This window comes from Schistocerca cancellata, chromosome 4 (genome assembly GCF_023864275.1).
Source record: "Schistocerca cancellata isolate TAMUIC-IGC-003103 chromosome 4, iqSchCanc2.1, whole genome shotgun sequence".
NCBI lineage: Eukaryota > Metazoa > Arthropoda > Insecta > Orthoptera > Acrididae > Schistocerca > Schistocerca cancellata.
Genome location: NC_064629.1, coordinates 752,877,652 through 752,897,646, shown reverse-complemented (window position 1 = coordinate 752,897,646; position 19,995 = coordinate 752,877,652). Strand labels below are relative to the sequence as shown.

The 19,995-nt window shown below is 38.4% G+C and overlaps 1 protein-coding gene across 1 annotated transcript in view; it reads left to right on the top strand.

The window, feature by feature from the left end:
- Positions 1-19,995, top strand: part of LOC126184403 (inositol 1,4,5-trisphosphate receptor) — a 372,462-nt gene that overhangs the window by 293,184 nt on the left and 59,283 nt on the right. The window contains exons 39-41 of the mRNA XM_049926787.1: positions 5,082-5,274; positions 5,369-5,491; positions 6,962-7,134. Of these exons, the coding sequence (XP_049782744.1) occupies positions 5,082-5,274; positions 5,369-5,491; positions 6,962-7,134 (489 nt within the window). The remainder of the gene's footprint in view (positions 1-5,081; positions 5,275-5,368; positions 5,492-6,961; positions 7,135-19,995) is intronic.

Below are 19,995 nucleotides of genomic sequence, written 5' to 3'. Positions count from 1 at the left end.
CCACATTGTCAACTGGAAAGTCTGTGATGGACTTACAAGAAATGACAATAATCTAATGTACTTCACAATTATAAATGCAGATAATAACTTACATGCTAAAATCCAACTTGACTATACAATCTATACAAAGCAAAGGCAGATTTTAAGGAAGCGGATTTGATGTTGACGCCAAAGCAGACAAATCTGTGTGAGCGTTGCAGACAGTGCAAGACAAGGTGATCCCAATATTTTTTTGGAGGTCAAAAGGGTTTTAAATTCCCTGGAGTCTTGTGCTACAGTGCTTAAGATGCAGAACGAGGCAGATGAGGAGGTACTACCAAAGGTCCTTAGGGGAACAACACAACAGAGAAGGCCATGTTTCTACTGAACACTAACAAGAATATAAAGAACTACTACACCAAAAAAGCGTAGAAAAATAGGAAGTGTACATTAATGACCAAATGGTAACAAGTGTTTGGGGTTTTCCCTATAAACTTGCAAAAAGCAATATTTGATCATCCACTGTATTATAAACGCTGAGACCATCTGGCGGCATGATGGCGACAAACTGGTAGACATCAGTACAGTACCTGTTCCACAGGGGATTGGTCCAATAAGACATGTCGAAACCTACCCTGAAATGTTTTACACAGGAAGAAGACAATGAAAGAAATGCACTGCCAAAATTTTAGCTGTTAAGAGACACTGCAAGTATTTTGTAAAAAATGTTGAAGTTACACATTTTTGCCATGCGAAGAACAGCTTATAGCAGCGGTTTGTACAGCCCTGCCCCCCTGCAAGCGACTCGGTGAATCACTTGTGCAGTTCACAGACATCTATTTTAAGCACCTAAAACCTGGTTGACAATGGAGCGAATGGAATCGAACATGTGAGATTGAGAATTTGCAGAAAATTCACTATCATTTGCTTGTATATGGGTAGAATCATTTATACTAGAGGGAGTGGAAGAGAACACGAGGTAGCAAACATTGCCTATGAATGCTGCATTATTAGTTTTTGGTTTTTGGAGCTAATATTTGGCATACAGGATACAACTGTTATCTTGTTAGAACCACAGTGTGAAACTTTGCTATTCAGTGAGGATTATTTTGCATGGTGAGTAGGAGTAGGAAAAATGGCACAGTGAAGAATTTAAGTGTCTCAATTTGTATGGAAGCATGACATGTGTGGAGATCGTGCACTGTACATGAATTGATCTCCATCTCTCCGTGACATTGGTCAAAAATTTTCCTTGTATGTCAGCTGCCATTTTCCCTTGCTTCTCATTACCATTGAGGGGAAATTTATAAACAGGACACTAATTATTGACATTGAGCATCATCTCGACACAGCTAGCGTTTCCACTACGCATGTAAGGTCTAATGGTAATATTCTTTTTCCTAAAACAAAAATGATCTAGTGGCAGAGTGCGTGCTTTGTGATCCAGAGAGCATGGGATCAGGTATTGTTCAAACCACATGTTTTTCACTATGATTTTTAACCGAGCATTCATTTCTCTTAGATGCTGGAATGGCCATGAAAGATATGTGGTTCATATTACATGTTAAACTGTAGGTCTCCATTTTCTGATTAGGTAACTGGGGGAGATTAGGGAAACGTAAGTAGCTGCAGCAGTGTCCAGTTGAAAGACCTGCAAGAGGCCTATTGGGTGCACCAGACAGAATTCTCTTCTGCTTGTGCTTTTTGGCTTGTTTGCTCCAGTGAAAACCTGGCTTAAACTATACAAACATATTTTTGGATAACTTCATATGGACAGTTCAGTTCTTACATGTGTAATTCTGATAAAAGTGGCTAGCAGAGAAAATAAAATCATGGCAGTGTTTGATGTCACAGATGACTTCCATCAATGAGGACATGTAATTTGTTGAAATGAAATGTGTCTTGCATTATGACATTTTATAACAATTCCTGTAGGCTATTCCTTATAATAATCTTTGAATGTTGTACATTTGACTATCAGAAAATATTATTCTTTCCCATTTTTCCAGATTTTGGTACATCAATTACAAGATTTTTGCAACCAAACAGTCCATTTTTTTATTTAGGGTCCTAATTTGCCTTGTTGTTCTTGAAGACGGATATACAGTTGTGGAAACAGTAAGCCACTCATACTTCTCACTGGCATTATCATATATGAATGTGTCAGTGCATTCATTGATAGGGCAACTGACTCCATCTTTTTTTCACCCCGAAATGGTAAAGTGCGGTGTGCATGCAGTTCTTTCACAAAACCTGAGTGATTAGCATTATGAACAGCAGTTCCAGGGATAACAACAAGTTTCTTCTTTACGTCAGCTGTGAGTTTCTCTGTAACATTGTCTATCATTGGCAGCTGCTCTACACATTTATGTGACATAAGCTGGGTAATTTTGTGACTTCCTATTCTGTACAATTTCTTGAACCTGGATAGCCAGGTCGATGAAGCCTAGAAATTAGCAGTTTTCATGTCAGATGTGATTGGGGCCCAGTCTTGTAGATCTCCTTCAGTAATGGTGCATAGCCTCTCATGAGCAGTTCTAAATCTTTCGAACATTTTTTTATTCCGATGGTTTCGGGTTTCGATTTGGTGCATATTTCATACTTCATGTAATTGATTCTTCCATGTCTACTGTTCACGCTCTGATTTTACGAAACGAAAATGCCTTTGTGCACCGTGTAACTTCAAGCGTTTTTTTCCCCTCCTTCGTTTCACTGCCTTTTCTTTGTTGCTGAAAGCTGTTGCAGAACATGTTTTTTTAGGCGTGGAAGATATTCTTTTTCACAACTATTACTTGCACAGCTGCATCGTCCAGACCACAATTCATGGAATCATCACAGTTACTTCCTATTTCTTCTAACATATCCGCAATTTCAAATGAAATGTCAATGTTGCTGCAGCGGCAGTAGGGCTGTATATTTCTAATGCTGTCTGGTGTGCTACGAATTTGGCAGTTTTCAGCTATTTTTTTATAATACTTGCAGCACCTCTTAGCAGTTAAAATTTTGACAGTACATTTCTTTCGTTGTTTTCTTCCTGTGTGTAAAATTTCAGGGTAGGTTTCGACATGTCTTATTGAACCATTCTCTTGTCGGAACTTTGCTGGACGATACAATGATGGAAGACACTGAGTACCATCAGCATGTTCACTCTGAGTTTGTAGAGCAGCATGTGAATAATAGTCTCGTGATTCCCTTTGCTCAGAAGGAACTAAGATGGGCTTTAATTAAGTTAAAGAACAGAAAGCTCTAGAACCTTGTAGAATACTGGCAAAAGTGATGCATCTGGTGGACGTAAGCATATCATATGATGTCCGTCTTGAGGAAATCAGGATGTACAGGGATGCATTTGGGATATACCATACTTCAGGCCACTACTTTCCCCTTATATGACAACTCCTCACAATTTGATAAGCATATCAGATGTACATAGTTTTGCGTACCCTGTCATTGTTCACCCAGGTTTCAGGCCATTAGAGATTCAAAAAGGAACTAGCCTTAGACTGTATGTACCAGATATTGAGACTGTATGTCTCAGATATTGAGGTTTCACTTAAAGATTGAAGTGAACATCCACAATGACCAATTCAGATACTTAGAATTATTTTTGAATTTTTATTGCTAAAAAATAAACAATTTTTGATATTCAAATAAATGGTTGTAGCTCTGTCATTAGTTGCATTAAGAAGTTTTTTTAATATATTTTTATTTCTTGCTCGTGATTATTTTTGGACACCTATATCCATTTTCAAACCAACCGTATCGTAATCGTTACAAGAACGACCCCTGCAGTGATAATCAAAACAGTACTATGGCCAACTCAACAACAGTAAATACACCACATAGGACACACATAACTTTAATGTCCATCCTATGTGGAGTATTTACTGTTGGTGAGTCAGCCAAAGTGCCATTTTTATCATCACTGCAGGGGCAGTTTTTGTACGTAGTCTATCACCTGTATATTTGGAACACTTACAATATGGATGGTTTGAAAATGGACAGAGGTGTCTGAAACTAGTCACCATCAAGAAATAAAAGAAAAAAAAATGTACTTTTCAGTTCAGCTTATGGTGGAGCTACAACCATTTATTTCAATTATAAGACAAGATGCAGACCTATTTTTCACCTGCAGCATGCGCAAGTTTGTATACATTTGTAATGTTTTTAGTTCCTTATTTTGTAAAAGTTCAGGTAAGTCTCTCATCTATACTGAAGCATACAGATCTGGATCAAAGCAAGGTTATTGCCTTCCCCAACATCTCACCAGGATTCACGTTCCTTAGTGAATTTACCATATTTTGAAATTCTTCTATGAAATAATAGGAGTTGTCAAGTAGATAGTAGATATGGTTCCAGTTTGTGTTTGAAGTTCATTAAGTTCTTTATATCACCGGGTAGGTAGTCAAAGACTTTTATGGCTGAGTACATCACATATAGTTGTGAATAGTATTATAAGCTCAGTGTGGTCCTGAATGCACTGAAATGGGTGACCCTTGAAAGAAATTTCTAATGTGCTCAGTTTTCCTGAGTACACTGCAAGCCATACAAGTTATTAAAATGCTTGTAAATATTGAAGACTCCCTTATACTATGAGAGCAGAGGATGGGAGTATATTCTTCTGAGTGCCATTGCAAGTCTAAATATGGGAGCTGAGGTAACAAGTGAGGAGGCCTCCAATGGACACATTGTGGTACACGTTTGCTTCTTCTGTGATCTGTCATCTCACTGTTAAGTTCAAGGGTCATGTATTTATGAGAGGATGAGTGGTGAAGTAAAAATATAGCATCATTTTTGTAATTCCATTATTATGTAAAGTATAGAAAAAAGTGTCTAAATGGAGCATTGCAAGATCAAGGTCACTAGAATGTTCTCGCCATTGATTTTACTTATGGGCATAATTAACTTGCTGCTGGAGGTACTAGTGACTCGAATTATTATAATTTGCTCATTTAAAATTTCTGAAAACAAACTGACCTTTAGTGATAAGAGTTCATAGTAAACTTACTTTCTTTCACAGTGCCTTTTTTAAAACATACCAATGTGTAGAATAACGATCTGAAAAGCTTCACACTGTTAACTTATGACTGCTTTTTCACTTATAGATTGTGCGTCAAGATAGGACACTGGAACAAATTGTTTTTCCTATTCCTGAAATTTGTGAATATCTTACACAAGACACAAAAACAAGAATTTTGAATACAGCTGAAAGGGATGACCAAGGTTCAAAAGTTTCAGACTTCTTTGAACGGACAGAGGACATGTTTTATGAAATGAAATGGCAAAAAAAGTTAAGAGGTAAGGTAGCTGCATATGTGTGAGTAGAATTCTCTGTGTAAAGTTTAAAGCATGTTGGTTGTATGTATTCATTTGATGGAAATTTAATTTGCAGGTCAGCCTGTCTTGTTCTGGGTTAGCAGTCACATGTCTTTGTGGAGCAATGTGTTGTTTAACTGTGCAGTTTTGATCAATCTCATTGTAGCGTTCTTTTATCCATTTACTGAAACAATGCCAAGTAAGTGCCATGTAATAATAACAATAATAATAATAATAATAATAATAATAATATAAAAACAGGTTAACTGTTCTGTACAATGTATTGTAGGCTTTCAGTATGTTTCAAATATTTGTAGTTCTTTCTTCATGGTATTTTTACTTACATCAGTTTTCTAAGTTTATAAATAAGTGCCAAACTGTGGAATTATATATACTGAGCATGCACATAACTTCTGATGAACTTACTTAATAATATTTTTTGCCATAATGTGAAGTTCAGACCAAATAAAATGTAAATTAGTTTTACTTTCAAGTTTATATCTAAATTTCAAATTTTTTGTGGGAAAAATGTATTTCAATTTTGTCTGATATTGTTCTGTTTTTCCTCAGTTCTGTTAATTCTTCTTAATATCAATTTCTCCTGGTTGTATTATTTGAGTGAGCTGGTGTAATAATCCTCTTTAATGATATAAGTTGCAAAAGTGTATTTGTGCCACAACCCACATATGCCAGGCCTTAGAGAGACGCACGATCCCGCTTTGCAACTTAATTACACTGCTTTCAGTGAAGTAATCAGCAGAATTGTACCGACTCCCTTCACTTCTATGTTACTGAAATAAGTTCTTGATCAGGGCTTCTAGCTTCACTTTGAAGTGTAAGGCAGGGTTAACAAGTCACATATCTGACACTACTGATCAGTGCCCTGTTCCCAGAACTGACCAGTGGTCAGGAAATGTACAGTACTAACAATCTCCATTTAACCTGCAGCTGGTTCTCTGCAGGTGCTCAACAACCTCAATGAGTAAAAAGTCTCTGGGTGAGACTCAAAGATGTCAAGGTTAGAAAAGCCACACAACAATCCAAACACTTTTATTTCCATGTAAACAATGAAGTTTACCAATTAACTATGTTTTGCCAACTGGTTTTGTGTTTAGTGTAGTATCCTAAGTTGATTTGAAAGCATGTTTTTCTTGTGCACAGAATGCATTCTCAGATTTGGAGGAAGGAAGGGTTGCAATGTAGCCCCTTGCTGATGCTGTGCTGATCAGAAATTCCTCACAAGCTTCTTTGGATAAGTGTGGAGCAAGAAATCATCTATATTCTTTTTAAATCCTTTGAAGTGAATTAGAAATGATGAAAAACTTTCATACATATGGTCAGACTGGTTTGAAACATAGTCCTCCAAAGAAAATATGTCCACTGTCTAACCAATGCACCACTTCATTCAGAGTCTCTGAGTACTTTTGTATGGCTGTCAGCTAATAATGATTTGTATAGTCAACATAAATTTTTGCATATTATTAAAGCCCTTTGATGATGAACTGCTTCATTTCAATACCATTCTTCACATTTAAAAAATAGTACATAATTAAATGTTGAAATGTATTTAGTGGCTCATAGCTGTTTCTCATACTTTCTTTTGTTATAAATCATTTTGCAGCCAATTATAATACTCAATGCTGCACTAATATATTGCCTTTCTTATCAGAGCTTGGTCATCATTTGTCGGGTTTGATATGGGCAGTAATGCTGGTGTCTGCAGCTATTGTTATAACAGTACCTCGTGAATCTGGTGTAAGGACATTAGTTGCTTCTACAATTCTGAGGCTGATATTTTCTGTTGGGCCAGAACCAACACTGTGGCTCCTTGGCACATTAACAGTAAGTAATTTTTGTCTGTAAATAATATTTTTATGTAACTAAATGTGTTTGCTGCCAAGTATGTGGATAATGTGGAAATACAGCTTCAAGGAATGATGGCTACTGTTTGAGGAACTGTAGGCTCAGGAAATGGCTGTATTAAACCTATCTTGCACACATTATCAACTCGGCATTCTAGAAGCATACAAATAAAACATACTTTTTCTGTAGGTGGAATATGCAGTCATTATCTAATAGAAATAATTTGTAATAACTGAATAGCTGGATGAGTTGGTATTTTTGTCACTGATCTCTTGTAACTGATTGTTCAGTATCTAGACTTTCCTGTCAGAGGCTTTCAAGTTTGATTCCATCCTTTAAGGCTGCATTTTTATATTACTTGAAAAACAAATCTGTTCACTGATCAGCTGCAGCATAAGTCCCAACTCATTCCTAACAAGCAATAATCCTGATTGTCCTCAAGATCTCTTGAGTCTAGCCTCCTTCACAAGTCACTGTCACTATAGGCTATGGTGGTTGGTAGAGAAAGTTTTCTAATGCTCAAGTAGTTCAGTGCTTTATGTACCATTGGTCTAGTGGAAACAGCATGCAGTATGAACACACAACTCTGATGTTTGATGCTACTCATTTGGCAGTTTTTTATACTGTATTTCATCTGCTTTGTAAAAGTGTGTGCGTAATTAAAACACAATGGGAATTTATTTCACTTTCCTGATGCACCAGTAACAATTCTTCCAGCCAAAAATATTTTCACAAACATACTAGGTACTTGGCAGTTGTCTACCTCAGACCACCACTCACTACCTGTTGGTAAGTATAAATTACTGTACTGCTGTGTGCTTCTCCAAATAAAATGTCTGTAATAAACAGAAGAAATACGTGTAAAATAAATGAAGTGAATTCCACATTCAATATAAATGTAGAATGTCTGCCATTGAGATCCATGAATGGATTTATGGAAACTTAATCTGACAAAACATTATGTAATAAATATTGAACTACAGTTTATTGAGAAAGACCTAATTTTGGAACTATCTTGTGTGGAAATGCATGAAAACTTGATGGCTCCTAATGCCGGTATCATAAAATTTCAATAAAGGGAGATGGAAAAATTGCTCATGCAAATTGTGTAGTGTAATGAACACCAAAGTGTATAATCTGTTGTCATGATTAAAATGTTCTGTCATTGGGTGATACACATTGTAAAATTGAAATAGTCTGCTTGATCAAGGGCATTGGGCTCTTTTTGCCAGTGACTGCAAGATTTATCTGATGCCTAATGATCATCATAGAAGAGTACAGAGGTGGCTGGGTACCAGTGCAGGCCTCAGGTGTGCAATCCTGCAGGTTCTTCATGGAGGTGGGTCAGTCATGTTGAGGGCCAATATCATGTAGAGGTGTCGAATGCCAGCTATCACTATTCAAGGTATTTTAAAAGCTGTGCAGTATGAGGACAGGAACTTCCAACTTATTGTTGAGCCCACAGTCAGGATTTGGTCAGTTAGGTTTGTCTTGCAAAATGATAATTCAGATTCAGGAGCACATCACAACTATGTGAACACATGCCATTAGGAGGCAGGAATCAACCTAAGTGAATGGCTTGTAGTTTCTGCTAACCTGAACCTGATTACGTTTTTCTGGGACCAGATGAAATTTTCAGTGCATCATCACAGAAACCCTCCAGATGGTTGGATGGCTCAGGAAGTCTGCCAGTGAAGAGTGGGCCGGGCTTAAGCAGCAATGTCCCGATCGTCTTGCGGGATGTGTATCATGGAGGTCTGAGCCTGTTAAATGCACAAGGTGGAGCAACACAGTATTGCATGTTACCCAGCAGTGGATTTTCAGTTCACAGATGTGCAAAGGTGCACCCTTTCGAACAGACTGTTGATTATTGTTCTGTTTTTATTTTGCAGAAAAAATAGTGTCTTACCTTGTGAAAAGTAATTTTTTACTTTCTTATAGCATATTCTTTCATTCACTGCTGCACCTCAGTCTAAGCCCACATAAGTTAACAGATATGCAGTGGTGCAAAGCTTTCTTTCCCTTTTTAGAAGTTTATATGGTAGTACATCATATTGTGCTTTCCAGTACAGCATTTCACAGAGAATCTGTATGTATATCTGTTTTCATAAATAATAAGATTTCATTATAGTAGGAAGGTTCTAGTAGAATGTAAGAGCACTTGCCCACAAAAGACAAGGGTCCTGAGTTCAAGTCTTAGTCTGGGACACAGCTTTAATCTGCCATGAAGTTTAAGACTGTAAATATTTGAGGAGTAAAGGAGAGCATTCACCAAAAAGCAGAAATGTTGAGTCATCAACAGGCATGAAAAAATGAAAGAAAACTTTATAGCTTTCAGAGTAATCCTTTTTAAATCTAGAGCGTGCGCACGCACACACACACACACACACACACACACACACACACACACACACACACACACACAAACCTTACATGGCACAAGCTGGACACACAGTGCCAGTGCTGCATTTCGGCTGGTGGAATAGGTTGAGGAGCAGTAGTGTGAGGCAGGTGGGGTGAGTACAGGAAGAGGGAGACAGGAGGCCAGAAGAGGGGTTGGGGTGGGTGGCTAGTGGCTCGGGGGGAGGCAGCTTGTTGACTGTTGAGACTTGCAGGAGGGGAGGGGTGGCAGGTGCACGGGCTGGGCATGTGATACACTCATGGAGCCAGTAGGAAATGGTGCGTGCTGAAGGTGACATGGGAACATAAATTGGGAAGGAGTGGTACGCTGTAGAAAGGGGAACCTTTTGGGTGGAAGGTGTAGGAACAGTGGGTCAGGATGATTGTGGGAGCATAGGATGTATTGCAAGGATAACTCCCATCTACGTAGTTTAGAGAAGCTGGTGTGGAGGGATGGATCCAGATGGCCTAGATTGTAAAGCAGCCCCTGAAATTGAATATTTTAAGCTGAGCAACATTTTGTGCCACCAGATGGTCAACTTGGTTCTTGGCAACAGTTTGGTGGTGGCCATTCATCCTGGTGGATAAATTGTTGGTATATCATAGTGACATAAAAAGCTGTGCAGTGTTTGCATCAGAGTTCACATGTGGCTCAGCGTCTTATGGATAGGATACCTGTGGCGAAGGACTGGGAGTGTGTGTGGCATAGCGATAGACTAGGATGATGATTAAGTTGGGTGGGTGACGGAATACCACTTGAGGGGAGGTTGAGAAGGATGTCACTCATTTCAGGACATGATATTAGATAACGCAAGCTCTGCACAATATGGTTCAGTTGTTCCAGTTAAGAATGATATTGGGTAATGGCGATGCTCTCTTGTAGCTGATTCTCGGGGATGCTGGGAGATTGGTGGTGTGTGAGGATATGGCACGTGAAATCTGCTTGTGGGCTAGGTGTGTGTGTGTGTGTGTGTGTGTGTGTGTGTGTTGAGGGGGGAGTAGGTTAGTGTGTTTCTATCAAGGCTTTCGTGAGACCTTCAGAATACTGGGCAAGGGAATTCTCATCACTGCAGATAAATTGCCCATAGGTGACCAGGCTGGATGGGATGGCAGCTGTCAAAATGCAGATACTGTTAGTGCTTAGTGGGTTTAATATGGATAGAGGTGTGAGTGAAGCCATCAGAGAGGTGGAGGTCAGTGAAGGTGGCACATTGGGTTAAGAAGGACAAAGGTGAAGTTGATGGGAGAGAATGTGTTGAGGTTGTGAAGGAATGTGGGCAGGGTGTTTTGACCCTGATTCCGGATCATGAATATATCATCAATAAGCCAGAACCAGGCTAGGGGTTGATGGTCTTGGGAGGCTGGGAAGGATTCCTCTAGATGGCCCATAAACAGATCGGACTATTTTTTAAAAGTGTGGCCACTTTGTATTCATTCTATAGTTAATATGCGGTTGAAATTTCTTTTTTGAGGTTATAAGATGTCTGATAAGAGGAATACTACAAGCTCCTTTGCTAAAGGATTGTGTTTTTAAATTATGGTGTAATCTTTACACCTCAGAACTGTAACTTTTTTTTATAAATTTATGACAATTATGGTAATTATAATTGCTGTTTCATATTAACACTTTAAATGAAACTGATAAATAATGTAGGAAATGTACGTTTTGTACAGTCAGCCCCAAATCTCCAGTTTATTTGTTGCAGTAAACAAAGAGAATTTGTACATAATGGAGAATACATTTATCATCTGTTATGTCCACTTCCCATGAAAATATGAAACAGTACTTCATTGTGTAGTCAAATGTTTGGGATCAAAATTAGACAGACAGTTGAGAATTTGAAACTGAGTGTTTTGAGATAAGTTACCAATGTTGGAAATGAATATTTCAGATGTTGCAAGGTCTTGAATGTGCCATTCTTTGGAGATACATGTTAGTAAACTGCTTATCTTTAATAAAAAACAACTGTCTGCTTTATTGATATAGTCGTGACTTGTCCTTGGTGGGGTTTATGACTGTTTACAGTTAATGGTTGATTGTCAAAGAAGGAGCTTTATATGCTTATAGGAACTTGCAGACATATATTAAATCAATGGTACAGCAGGAGTGTCAAACATATATGTACAGATATGTATAAGTTATCACAACAAGGAATATTTCAATCATAAGAAATTGTTAGTGTGGAAATAAAGTTAGGAGAAACTGCAATGTTAAAGCCACAGAGAGCTGGCGTAGGCTCTCAGAATTGTTTGCATAGTACAATTTGAGAAGGTGGTGTGAGATTGTGTGGAATAAGCTTCAAAAGTAAGCACAACATTTTCAAGCCTTAGATTAGTAGAGACCACTTTCTTCTGGATGTAAATATACTGTCATAGATTTTCAGCATTTGCTGCAGTAGGTGAAGTTGGTTGCCTGTGGCTGTTTTGTATTTTTTTAATGCATGACACACATCTGTTTAATTGTCTTTTATTATTACCATCAGTTTTGTTTTCACACCATTGTCATGGTATCTGATACACTAAAACAAAGCATGAAACAGCTAAAAATGCATAAAGCCCAACCAATTATATGTAAGTGATATACAGTGGAACTTTGATTTTAAATTCTCTGAGTTTACATTTTTTGCAATTCTAGGCTATAAATTCGAAGCCCCAGGGAAAAACTCATAAGATCAATGCTAAAAATTCATCGATTTTATGTTTCTTCCTAGTAATGTTTACTTTGATTCTACATCCTTACTCATTGTCTCGCTTGACTTCATCCTGTTTTCTTCTTGTTAACGTTTGATGTGACTGAGCAGGTTATAAGTAGCACAGAAGACATGATTTGCACCACGAGTGGTGACGGAGTTAAGGGAGTATTTTAGGCTGTTGCAGAGAGGGGAGACATGAGAGAGGTAATGCTGATGTAATCAACAGTCGGCATTGCCAACACAACTTCCATGTTTAGCTTCACTACACAATCATGATATAACTACTGCAAGGTTTCAACAGCAATAGAGAAACAGGACATTCAACATGAAGTGTTCCAGACCAAGCCAATACATGATGAAGGGGCCCAGCCGCAACCTTTTCTTGTGCCACTTATAACTCAGTCTAATCTTTTCACATGTATTTCCAATTTACTATTTTTAGCAACAATATCGAACATAGTCTTTTAAATTCAGACACTGAGTCTCGACAAATATGCTCAATCAGAGTCAAGGAAACTACTGTCATTTCCAGCTAGTGAGCTCGTATTGGCTGGTGACATATTACATCAGCCAACAGCAAGTGCATCGACCACACCACACTAACACATGTAACATATGGTCGAGTATACTTGACATTACTTTTTGGAGTTGTGATGTCACCATTGAGCTTTCGACTCGATTTTTGCGAGCATGTGTGAACAACCCTGGTGTGAACTGTGTGCATTTCGATTATTCATTTCCTTTGCAGAGAAAGAGTGTGTGTGTGTGTGTGTGTGTGTGTGTGTGTGTGTGTGTGTGTGTGTGTGCGTGCGTGCGTGCGTGCGTGCGCGCTGTTTCAAAGCAGCGGCACTTCGAAAATTGTTGACAAACACATCACCCTTATCAATAAATGTCAGTTAATAAAGCATCAAAAATATAAGGCTTCAAAAGAGATTATGATAACCAAGACAAGAGACAAAACTCTTTTATTTATGTGTAGCATAATGAATGACGACGTAATTTACAGAGTTAGAGGTGGTAAGTTCACATCCTGCTCTATGCTAACATTTTCTTCTATCTTAGCATTATTAACACGTTCTGGGACTTTGTTATGAATGCAATACAAGTATGTTCTGCAATATTCGATTTTCTTTAACATTTCCATTTAATTAGAGAACAAAGGATGAAATAAATATTTGGCTGTCCATTTCGTAGTGTGTGGTGATTTGCAAGTATGTGGTAAGGCAGGAACGTAAGGGGACAGTTTAAATTGCTGCAAATGTAACAATGAACAATAACATTCATATTCTTACTTGTCACAAATATTTCACATGCTGCACAACCACAAACACATTCCCATAAAGAGTTCTTGCTACAACAGGGATTCTCCTGCCACTGACATATCCATAAACATCAACTCAGCAGTATAGTGATTGTCAAATCGATAGCCTCGTTTCTAATTGCTTTCACAGTGCCACTACAGCCGTGATTACATCAGTTTCCGCAAAAAGTAGTGTGAAACATACTCAATCCACACAATGTAAAATGAGCTCGCCTGCTGGAGGCTTACAAGTAATACACCAGAGGTCACTGTGCTCATGTCACCAGAGTATGCTGCACTGCCATTGGCTACAGAAGGAAAACACACGCCTCACATGTTAGATTCTTACACCTTTCACCCTAGATCAGTTTTCAGTTTAACTCACCATGTTCATAAATTTTTGCTTTTTTCTGGCTGAGCACAAAGGAAAGATCTCTCAAAAACGCATGTTTTGACACACAACATGCAGTAATAGCGTGTGGAAAAATAGCCCAATTATCTTGTACCAGATACCAATTTCAATTTTTGCATGAGTATTTACTTGCTGTTACACATCTGTGATTCTTTAAGAACTGATGAAATTCATTACCACAAATTAGTGTGTAAACATTACATTGTACATTTTATTTCATTCATTTATACAGATTTTATACAGTATATTGGAAAGGATTATAATTTGTAGTCATATATGTCAGTTACATATGTTTTTGCTCATATTTTGGAGGTTTTTAATGTCTTCCTCAATTCTTAATTTACCTCAATTTTGCGTTTTTTATGTCTGGACTGGATGAAAATGTAAGATAGGGGTTTCACTGTAATTGTAATTATTTTGTGTGCATATTAGCACTTGCATGCTTCCAGGCTACTCCAGGGCTTCATATATATAGTGTAAGTAAATTCTCTTCACAGACTTTGTAGACAGCTTCCTTATACTAAAACAATAAAAAATGTTGAGTGAACACGGACTTTAAAATGCATAAATTAAGAGCTGTAAGCACTTAGTCATTTTCAATACTGTGAGACACATCACTTCTACTAAAAGCTGTTTACTTTCCATATTTTGGTGGGAATTGATATGTACCAAAACAAGAAAAAAAGTCATGTAAACATGGGCTCTAAAATGCATACCTGAAGAGCTATGAGTGAGTGGACATTTCTTTCTTGTTTTGGCCCAAGCGAAGAGCTTGCAACAGAAGAGGTTTGTTCCACAGTATGGAAGACGACCAAGTGCTCCTAGCTCTTCAGGTATGCATTTTAAAACCCAGACATTTTTTCTTTTTTTTTCTTTGGTGTAAGCAACCTGTCCTCAATATCTGTAAAGGGAATTTAGTTACAGCCATTAGATTATGCTCAATCCTTGTTATGTGATGTAGTAGTTAATTCTCATCTTACATTGGTAAGTACATTATGTTTCCTACCCAATATCATGGTAGCTATTGCACTTCTCATATAAGATGTAATAAATGGACACAGATATTATATTTTTGGCTTTTCTTTCATTGGCACTTGCTTTGTCGTCTTCAGCCTACTGCACGGCTTGATGTTCACCGTGCTTATTAGTACTTATGGGACTCAGTTTATTCCTTATGTAAATCATACATCATGATTCCATTCCAACCAGCACAAGAAACTGTGGTAGATTTTAGGCATGTAACATTAGTTATATTGCCTTGACACTCTATTTTTTTTTTTTTTTCTCCTTCTTGGCTTCGCACACTATTACCTAGACATTGGGGGAGGGGGAGAAGGGAGGAAGTCTTAATTACTATTTTTTCATATACCTCTATGTTGTGATTATTGTTTTAAAAACTATGCCACACTTGTTATATGACTTAGGTGTTATTCCTTTTTCTTTCATGTAATGCTACTACTCTCACTTTTCTTATCTATGCTTATATGGTGTTCTGTATTACTTTACTTTCACGTATTTACACTATTGATTCTCAGATGTCAGTATTTTTCTTTTTTCATTATAGTCTTCTACAACCAACTTTTACTTTTATGGTAAAATTTTTATTTTTTTCTTATGTCTACTGTCAACGTTTTATGTAACATGTTATAATAACTTTTAACACAGAATTCATGAAACAGCATTAGTTGTATCTTTGCTATGGGTTTCTCTCCATAACATAGATCTGTGTTCAGATAACCTGCGATTTGTTTATTATTAGTTGGTGGTCAGTGATAGTGGTGCCTTCAAATTGGACCAACACCTCTTGTGCAAAGAAACCTTTATGGTTCAGTAGATATTTTAGGTGGGGCAGTAACTACACAGATTTCCATATTAATATTGTAGAGGTGTGGAATGGATGGACCTTTACAGTGGCAGGGTTGAGTTGAGACTGTGTGCTGTCGTCAGGGATGGGTGCTCGAGGAAATGTCATTATTACTCACTGATTTTATTGGAGAATAAACGACACCACTTGTGACAACGCTCACCGATGGCAACCCCTCCACCCCCGCCCTCCCGGGTGTATGCCGATGAAGAGAGTGGTGGCTGGTGGCATCGCTGCAACAGGCAGCTGACAGCCTATTGTAATGCCAGAGTATGGGAAGGTATGTTGACACACAGAGTCCACAGCTGCAGCCGAAGGCAGGATGTGCCAACAGGCATGGGAAGCCGCCATGATTCTTGTAACAGAAGATGGTCCTCAGCGACGGCATCTGCCCTTCTGAGCACTGGTGTTACATTGTCAGTCTGGGTGTAGGTAGTTGAGTGGCTGCACGGCCCTGGTCTCGAGCAGGTGCCCTCCATGGCAGAAGGCTGGCTGCTGCTGAAGTGAGTCTGGAACTAGCCCACCAACTGGAAAACACTATGTCCACAGTGTTCACCTTGGACTCGGTGCCAGCAATAGGCCTGCAGTCATTCATCCTTAGCCATTTTTTGCTTCCTGTCAGTCTGATTTTTTTAGACATTTGTGTTCCCTTTCACCTGCTTCATTTGCTGCATTTTTTATTTTCTCCTTTCAGCAGTTGAATTCAATATCTCCTGTATTAGCTAAGGATCTCGATTGCAGCTAGGCTTTTGACCTATTTGATCCTCTGCTGCCTTCGATATTTCATGTCTTAGAGCTGCCCGTTTGTTTTCTACTGTGTTCCCTCACCCTGTTCTAGACATCTGTTTCCTAATGCTCCCTCTGAAACTTTCAACAACCTCTAGTTCTTTCAACTTATCCAGGTCTCTTCTCCTTAATTTGTACATTTTTGCAATTTCTCCAGTTTCAATCTACAGTTCATAACCCATATATTGCAGTCAGATCCCACGTCTGCCCCTGGAAATGTCTTACAATTTAAAACCTGGTTCCAAAATCGCTGTCTGAATATTATGTACCGTATTTACTTGAATCTAAGCCACACTTTTTTTTCGCTTTTTGTAATCCAAAAAACCAGCTGCGGCTTAGAATCGAGTGCAAAGCAAGCGGAGGTTCTGAAAAATGTTGGTAGGTGCCGCCACAACTAACTTCTGCCGTCGAATATATGTAGCGCTACAAAGGCAAGCTTTGTAGGCACAAAGATAAATACTGGCGCCAAAACCTCTGCGTCAGTAAATAAATTTAAAAAAAAGGTGGAAGACGAGCTTTTTTCTCCGCCCCGAATTTCGACCACTGCATTTTCATGCATTATCCAACGAAGTAAATACAAATTCTGTATTGCTCATCTTTGAATGTAGCAGAATTTCAATGTACTACGAAAATCCGACTGGTAAGACTGTTTGGGATGTTTGTCAATATGGCCAACTCTACGTTCTCAATTTTTTCCTACCTGTGAGAAGAGATGGTTGCTAATAGGAACCTGATGAAATGTAAATCACATGCAGTGATATTCTTCACCATAAGAATAATACGAATATAAACATTGTGCCACGTATTTTTCATGTTTGCTGCTATCTCATTTAAATCCAGTCTGCCTAATAAACTACGAAACTGGAGTGAGACAACAGCAAACGCGGCATAATATACGTATCGTGTCATGTTTATATTCGTATTATTCTTATGCCTAATAGTGATACAGTCAGAAATGAAGCACGGCAACTGACTAGATTTTTAAACCTAAGATGACTAATTTCTGTGCAGAATTTGATGTACTAAAGAAGCGGCACCGAAGGTTTTCAAATGGAGAAAAATTTTCACCTAACTCTTGTTCAGAACGCAGTCTATTATTTGATTCTTGTTGATCATTATCAAAGAAAGCAGCAGTGTAAGTAACAAGAAATAGCAGTCTCTTGCCATTGTTTTGCTAATGAGACGATACCTCTCTCTCTCTCTCTCTCTCTCTCTCTCTCTCTTTTTTTTTTTTTTTTTTTTGTAAGCGGCGGTAGCGCGCACAAAAGCTAGCCATGCCGCGAGCCGCGACAGGTCGTAAACACGCACTATCAGAATGCGACTAACAATGCATGACACAGTACAGTAATGCATTTTCAGCTTAAGAGTGACGTAAACACCTATAACAAAGAAAACGGCAATTATCAGATCGAAGCAAACTAAGCAATCGATTCAAACCAGACGAAGCACGTGAAAAAGGAAGGGTACCCGAATAAATACGGACGGAGCACCTGACGCACAGCAATTGCTACCTGGTAAAGCTTAACTGCTATGCTTACGACTAGAACCAAACTACTGTAGCTGTATCGTCATTCATTCGACCTAAATTGTGTCTCATATTACAATGGACCAACTTTTTTTCGATTTGGAGGTGCGGCCTAAAACTATTCTCTCCCCTTGAATTTCGGAGTCTAAAATTACAGGTGCGGCTTAGATTCGGGAATTTTTTTTTTTTTTCCTTTATTTCGAGTCTCATTTTTCAGGTGCGGCTTAGATTTGAGTTCGGCTTAGATTCGAGTAAATACGGTAATCAATGTGAAACCTTCTGGTGCCTCCAGGTCTCTGCCACATGTATACCCTTCTTTCATGATCCTTAAACCAATATTTGTGATGATTAAATTATGTTGTTGTTGTGGTCTTCAGTCCTGAGACTGGTTTGATGCAGCTCTCCATGCTACTCTATCCTGTGCAAGCTTCTTCATCTCCCAGTACTTACTGCAACCTACATCCTTCTGAATCTGCTTAGTGCATTCATCTCTTGGTCTCCCTCTACGATTTTTACCCTCCACGCTGCCCTCCAATGCTAAATTTGTGATCCCTTGATGCCTCAGAACGTCCTACCAACCGGTCCCTTCTTCTTGTCAAGTTGTGCCACAAACTCCTCTTCTCCTCAATTCTATTCAATACCTCCTCATTAGTTATGTGATCTACCCATCTAATCTTCAGCATTCTTCTGTAGCACCACATTTCGAAAGCTTCTATTCTCATCTTGTCCAAACTATTTATCGTCCATGTTTCACTTCCATACATGGCTACACTCCATACAAATACTTTCAGAAACGACTTCCTGACACTTAAATCTATACTCGATGTTAACAAATTTCTCTTCTTCAGAAACGCTTTCTTTGCCATTGCCAGTCTACATTTTATATCCTCTCTACTTTGACCATCATCAGTTATTTTGCTCCCCAAATAGCAAAACTCCTTTACTACCTTAAGTGTCTCATTTCCTAATCTAATTCCCTCTGCATCACCTGATTTAATTCAACTACATTCCATTATCCTCGTTTTGCTTTTGTTGATGTTCATCTTATATCCTCCTTTCAAGACACTGTCCATTCCGTTCAACTGCTCTTCCAAGTCCTTTGCTGTCTCTGACAGAATTACAATGTCATCGGCGAACCTCAAAGTTTTTATATCTTCTCCATGGAGTTTAATACCTACTCCGAATTTTTCTTTTCTTTCCTTTACTGCTTGCTCAATATACAGATTGAATAACATCAGGGAGAGGCTACAACCCTGTCTCACTCCCTTCCCAACCACTGCTTCCCTTTCATGTCCCTTGACTCTTATAACTGCCGTCTCGTTTCTGTACAAATTATGCTGTGTGCAAAATTCTACCAGGCCGCTTTCATTCCTTTCCCCCAGTTCATATTCCCCTACAATTTTTCCTTCTCTTGTCTTTCCTACTATCGAATTCCAGTCCCCCATCACATTTAAATTTTTGTCTCCTTTAACTGTCTGAATAATTTCTTTTATATTCTCATACATTTTTTCAATCTCTTCATCATCTGTGGAGCTAGTTGACATATAAATTTGTTCTACTGTCATGGGTGTTGGCTTTGTGTCTATCTTAGCTACAATAGTTTTTTCACTATGCTGTTCATAGTAACTTAGCCTCATTCCTACTTTCTTATTCATTAATAAACCTTCTACTACATTACCCCTATTTGATTTTTGTTTATAACCCTGCAGTCACCTGACCAGAAGTCCTGTTCCTCCTGCCGAAGAACTTCGCTGATTCCCACTATATCTAAGTTCAACATTTCCATTTCCCTTTTTTAAGTGCACGATTAAAGGATCTAACATTCTACACTCTTTCCGTAGAATGCCAGTTTTGTTTCTC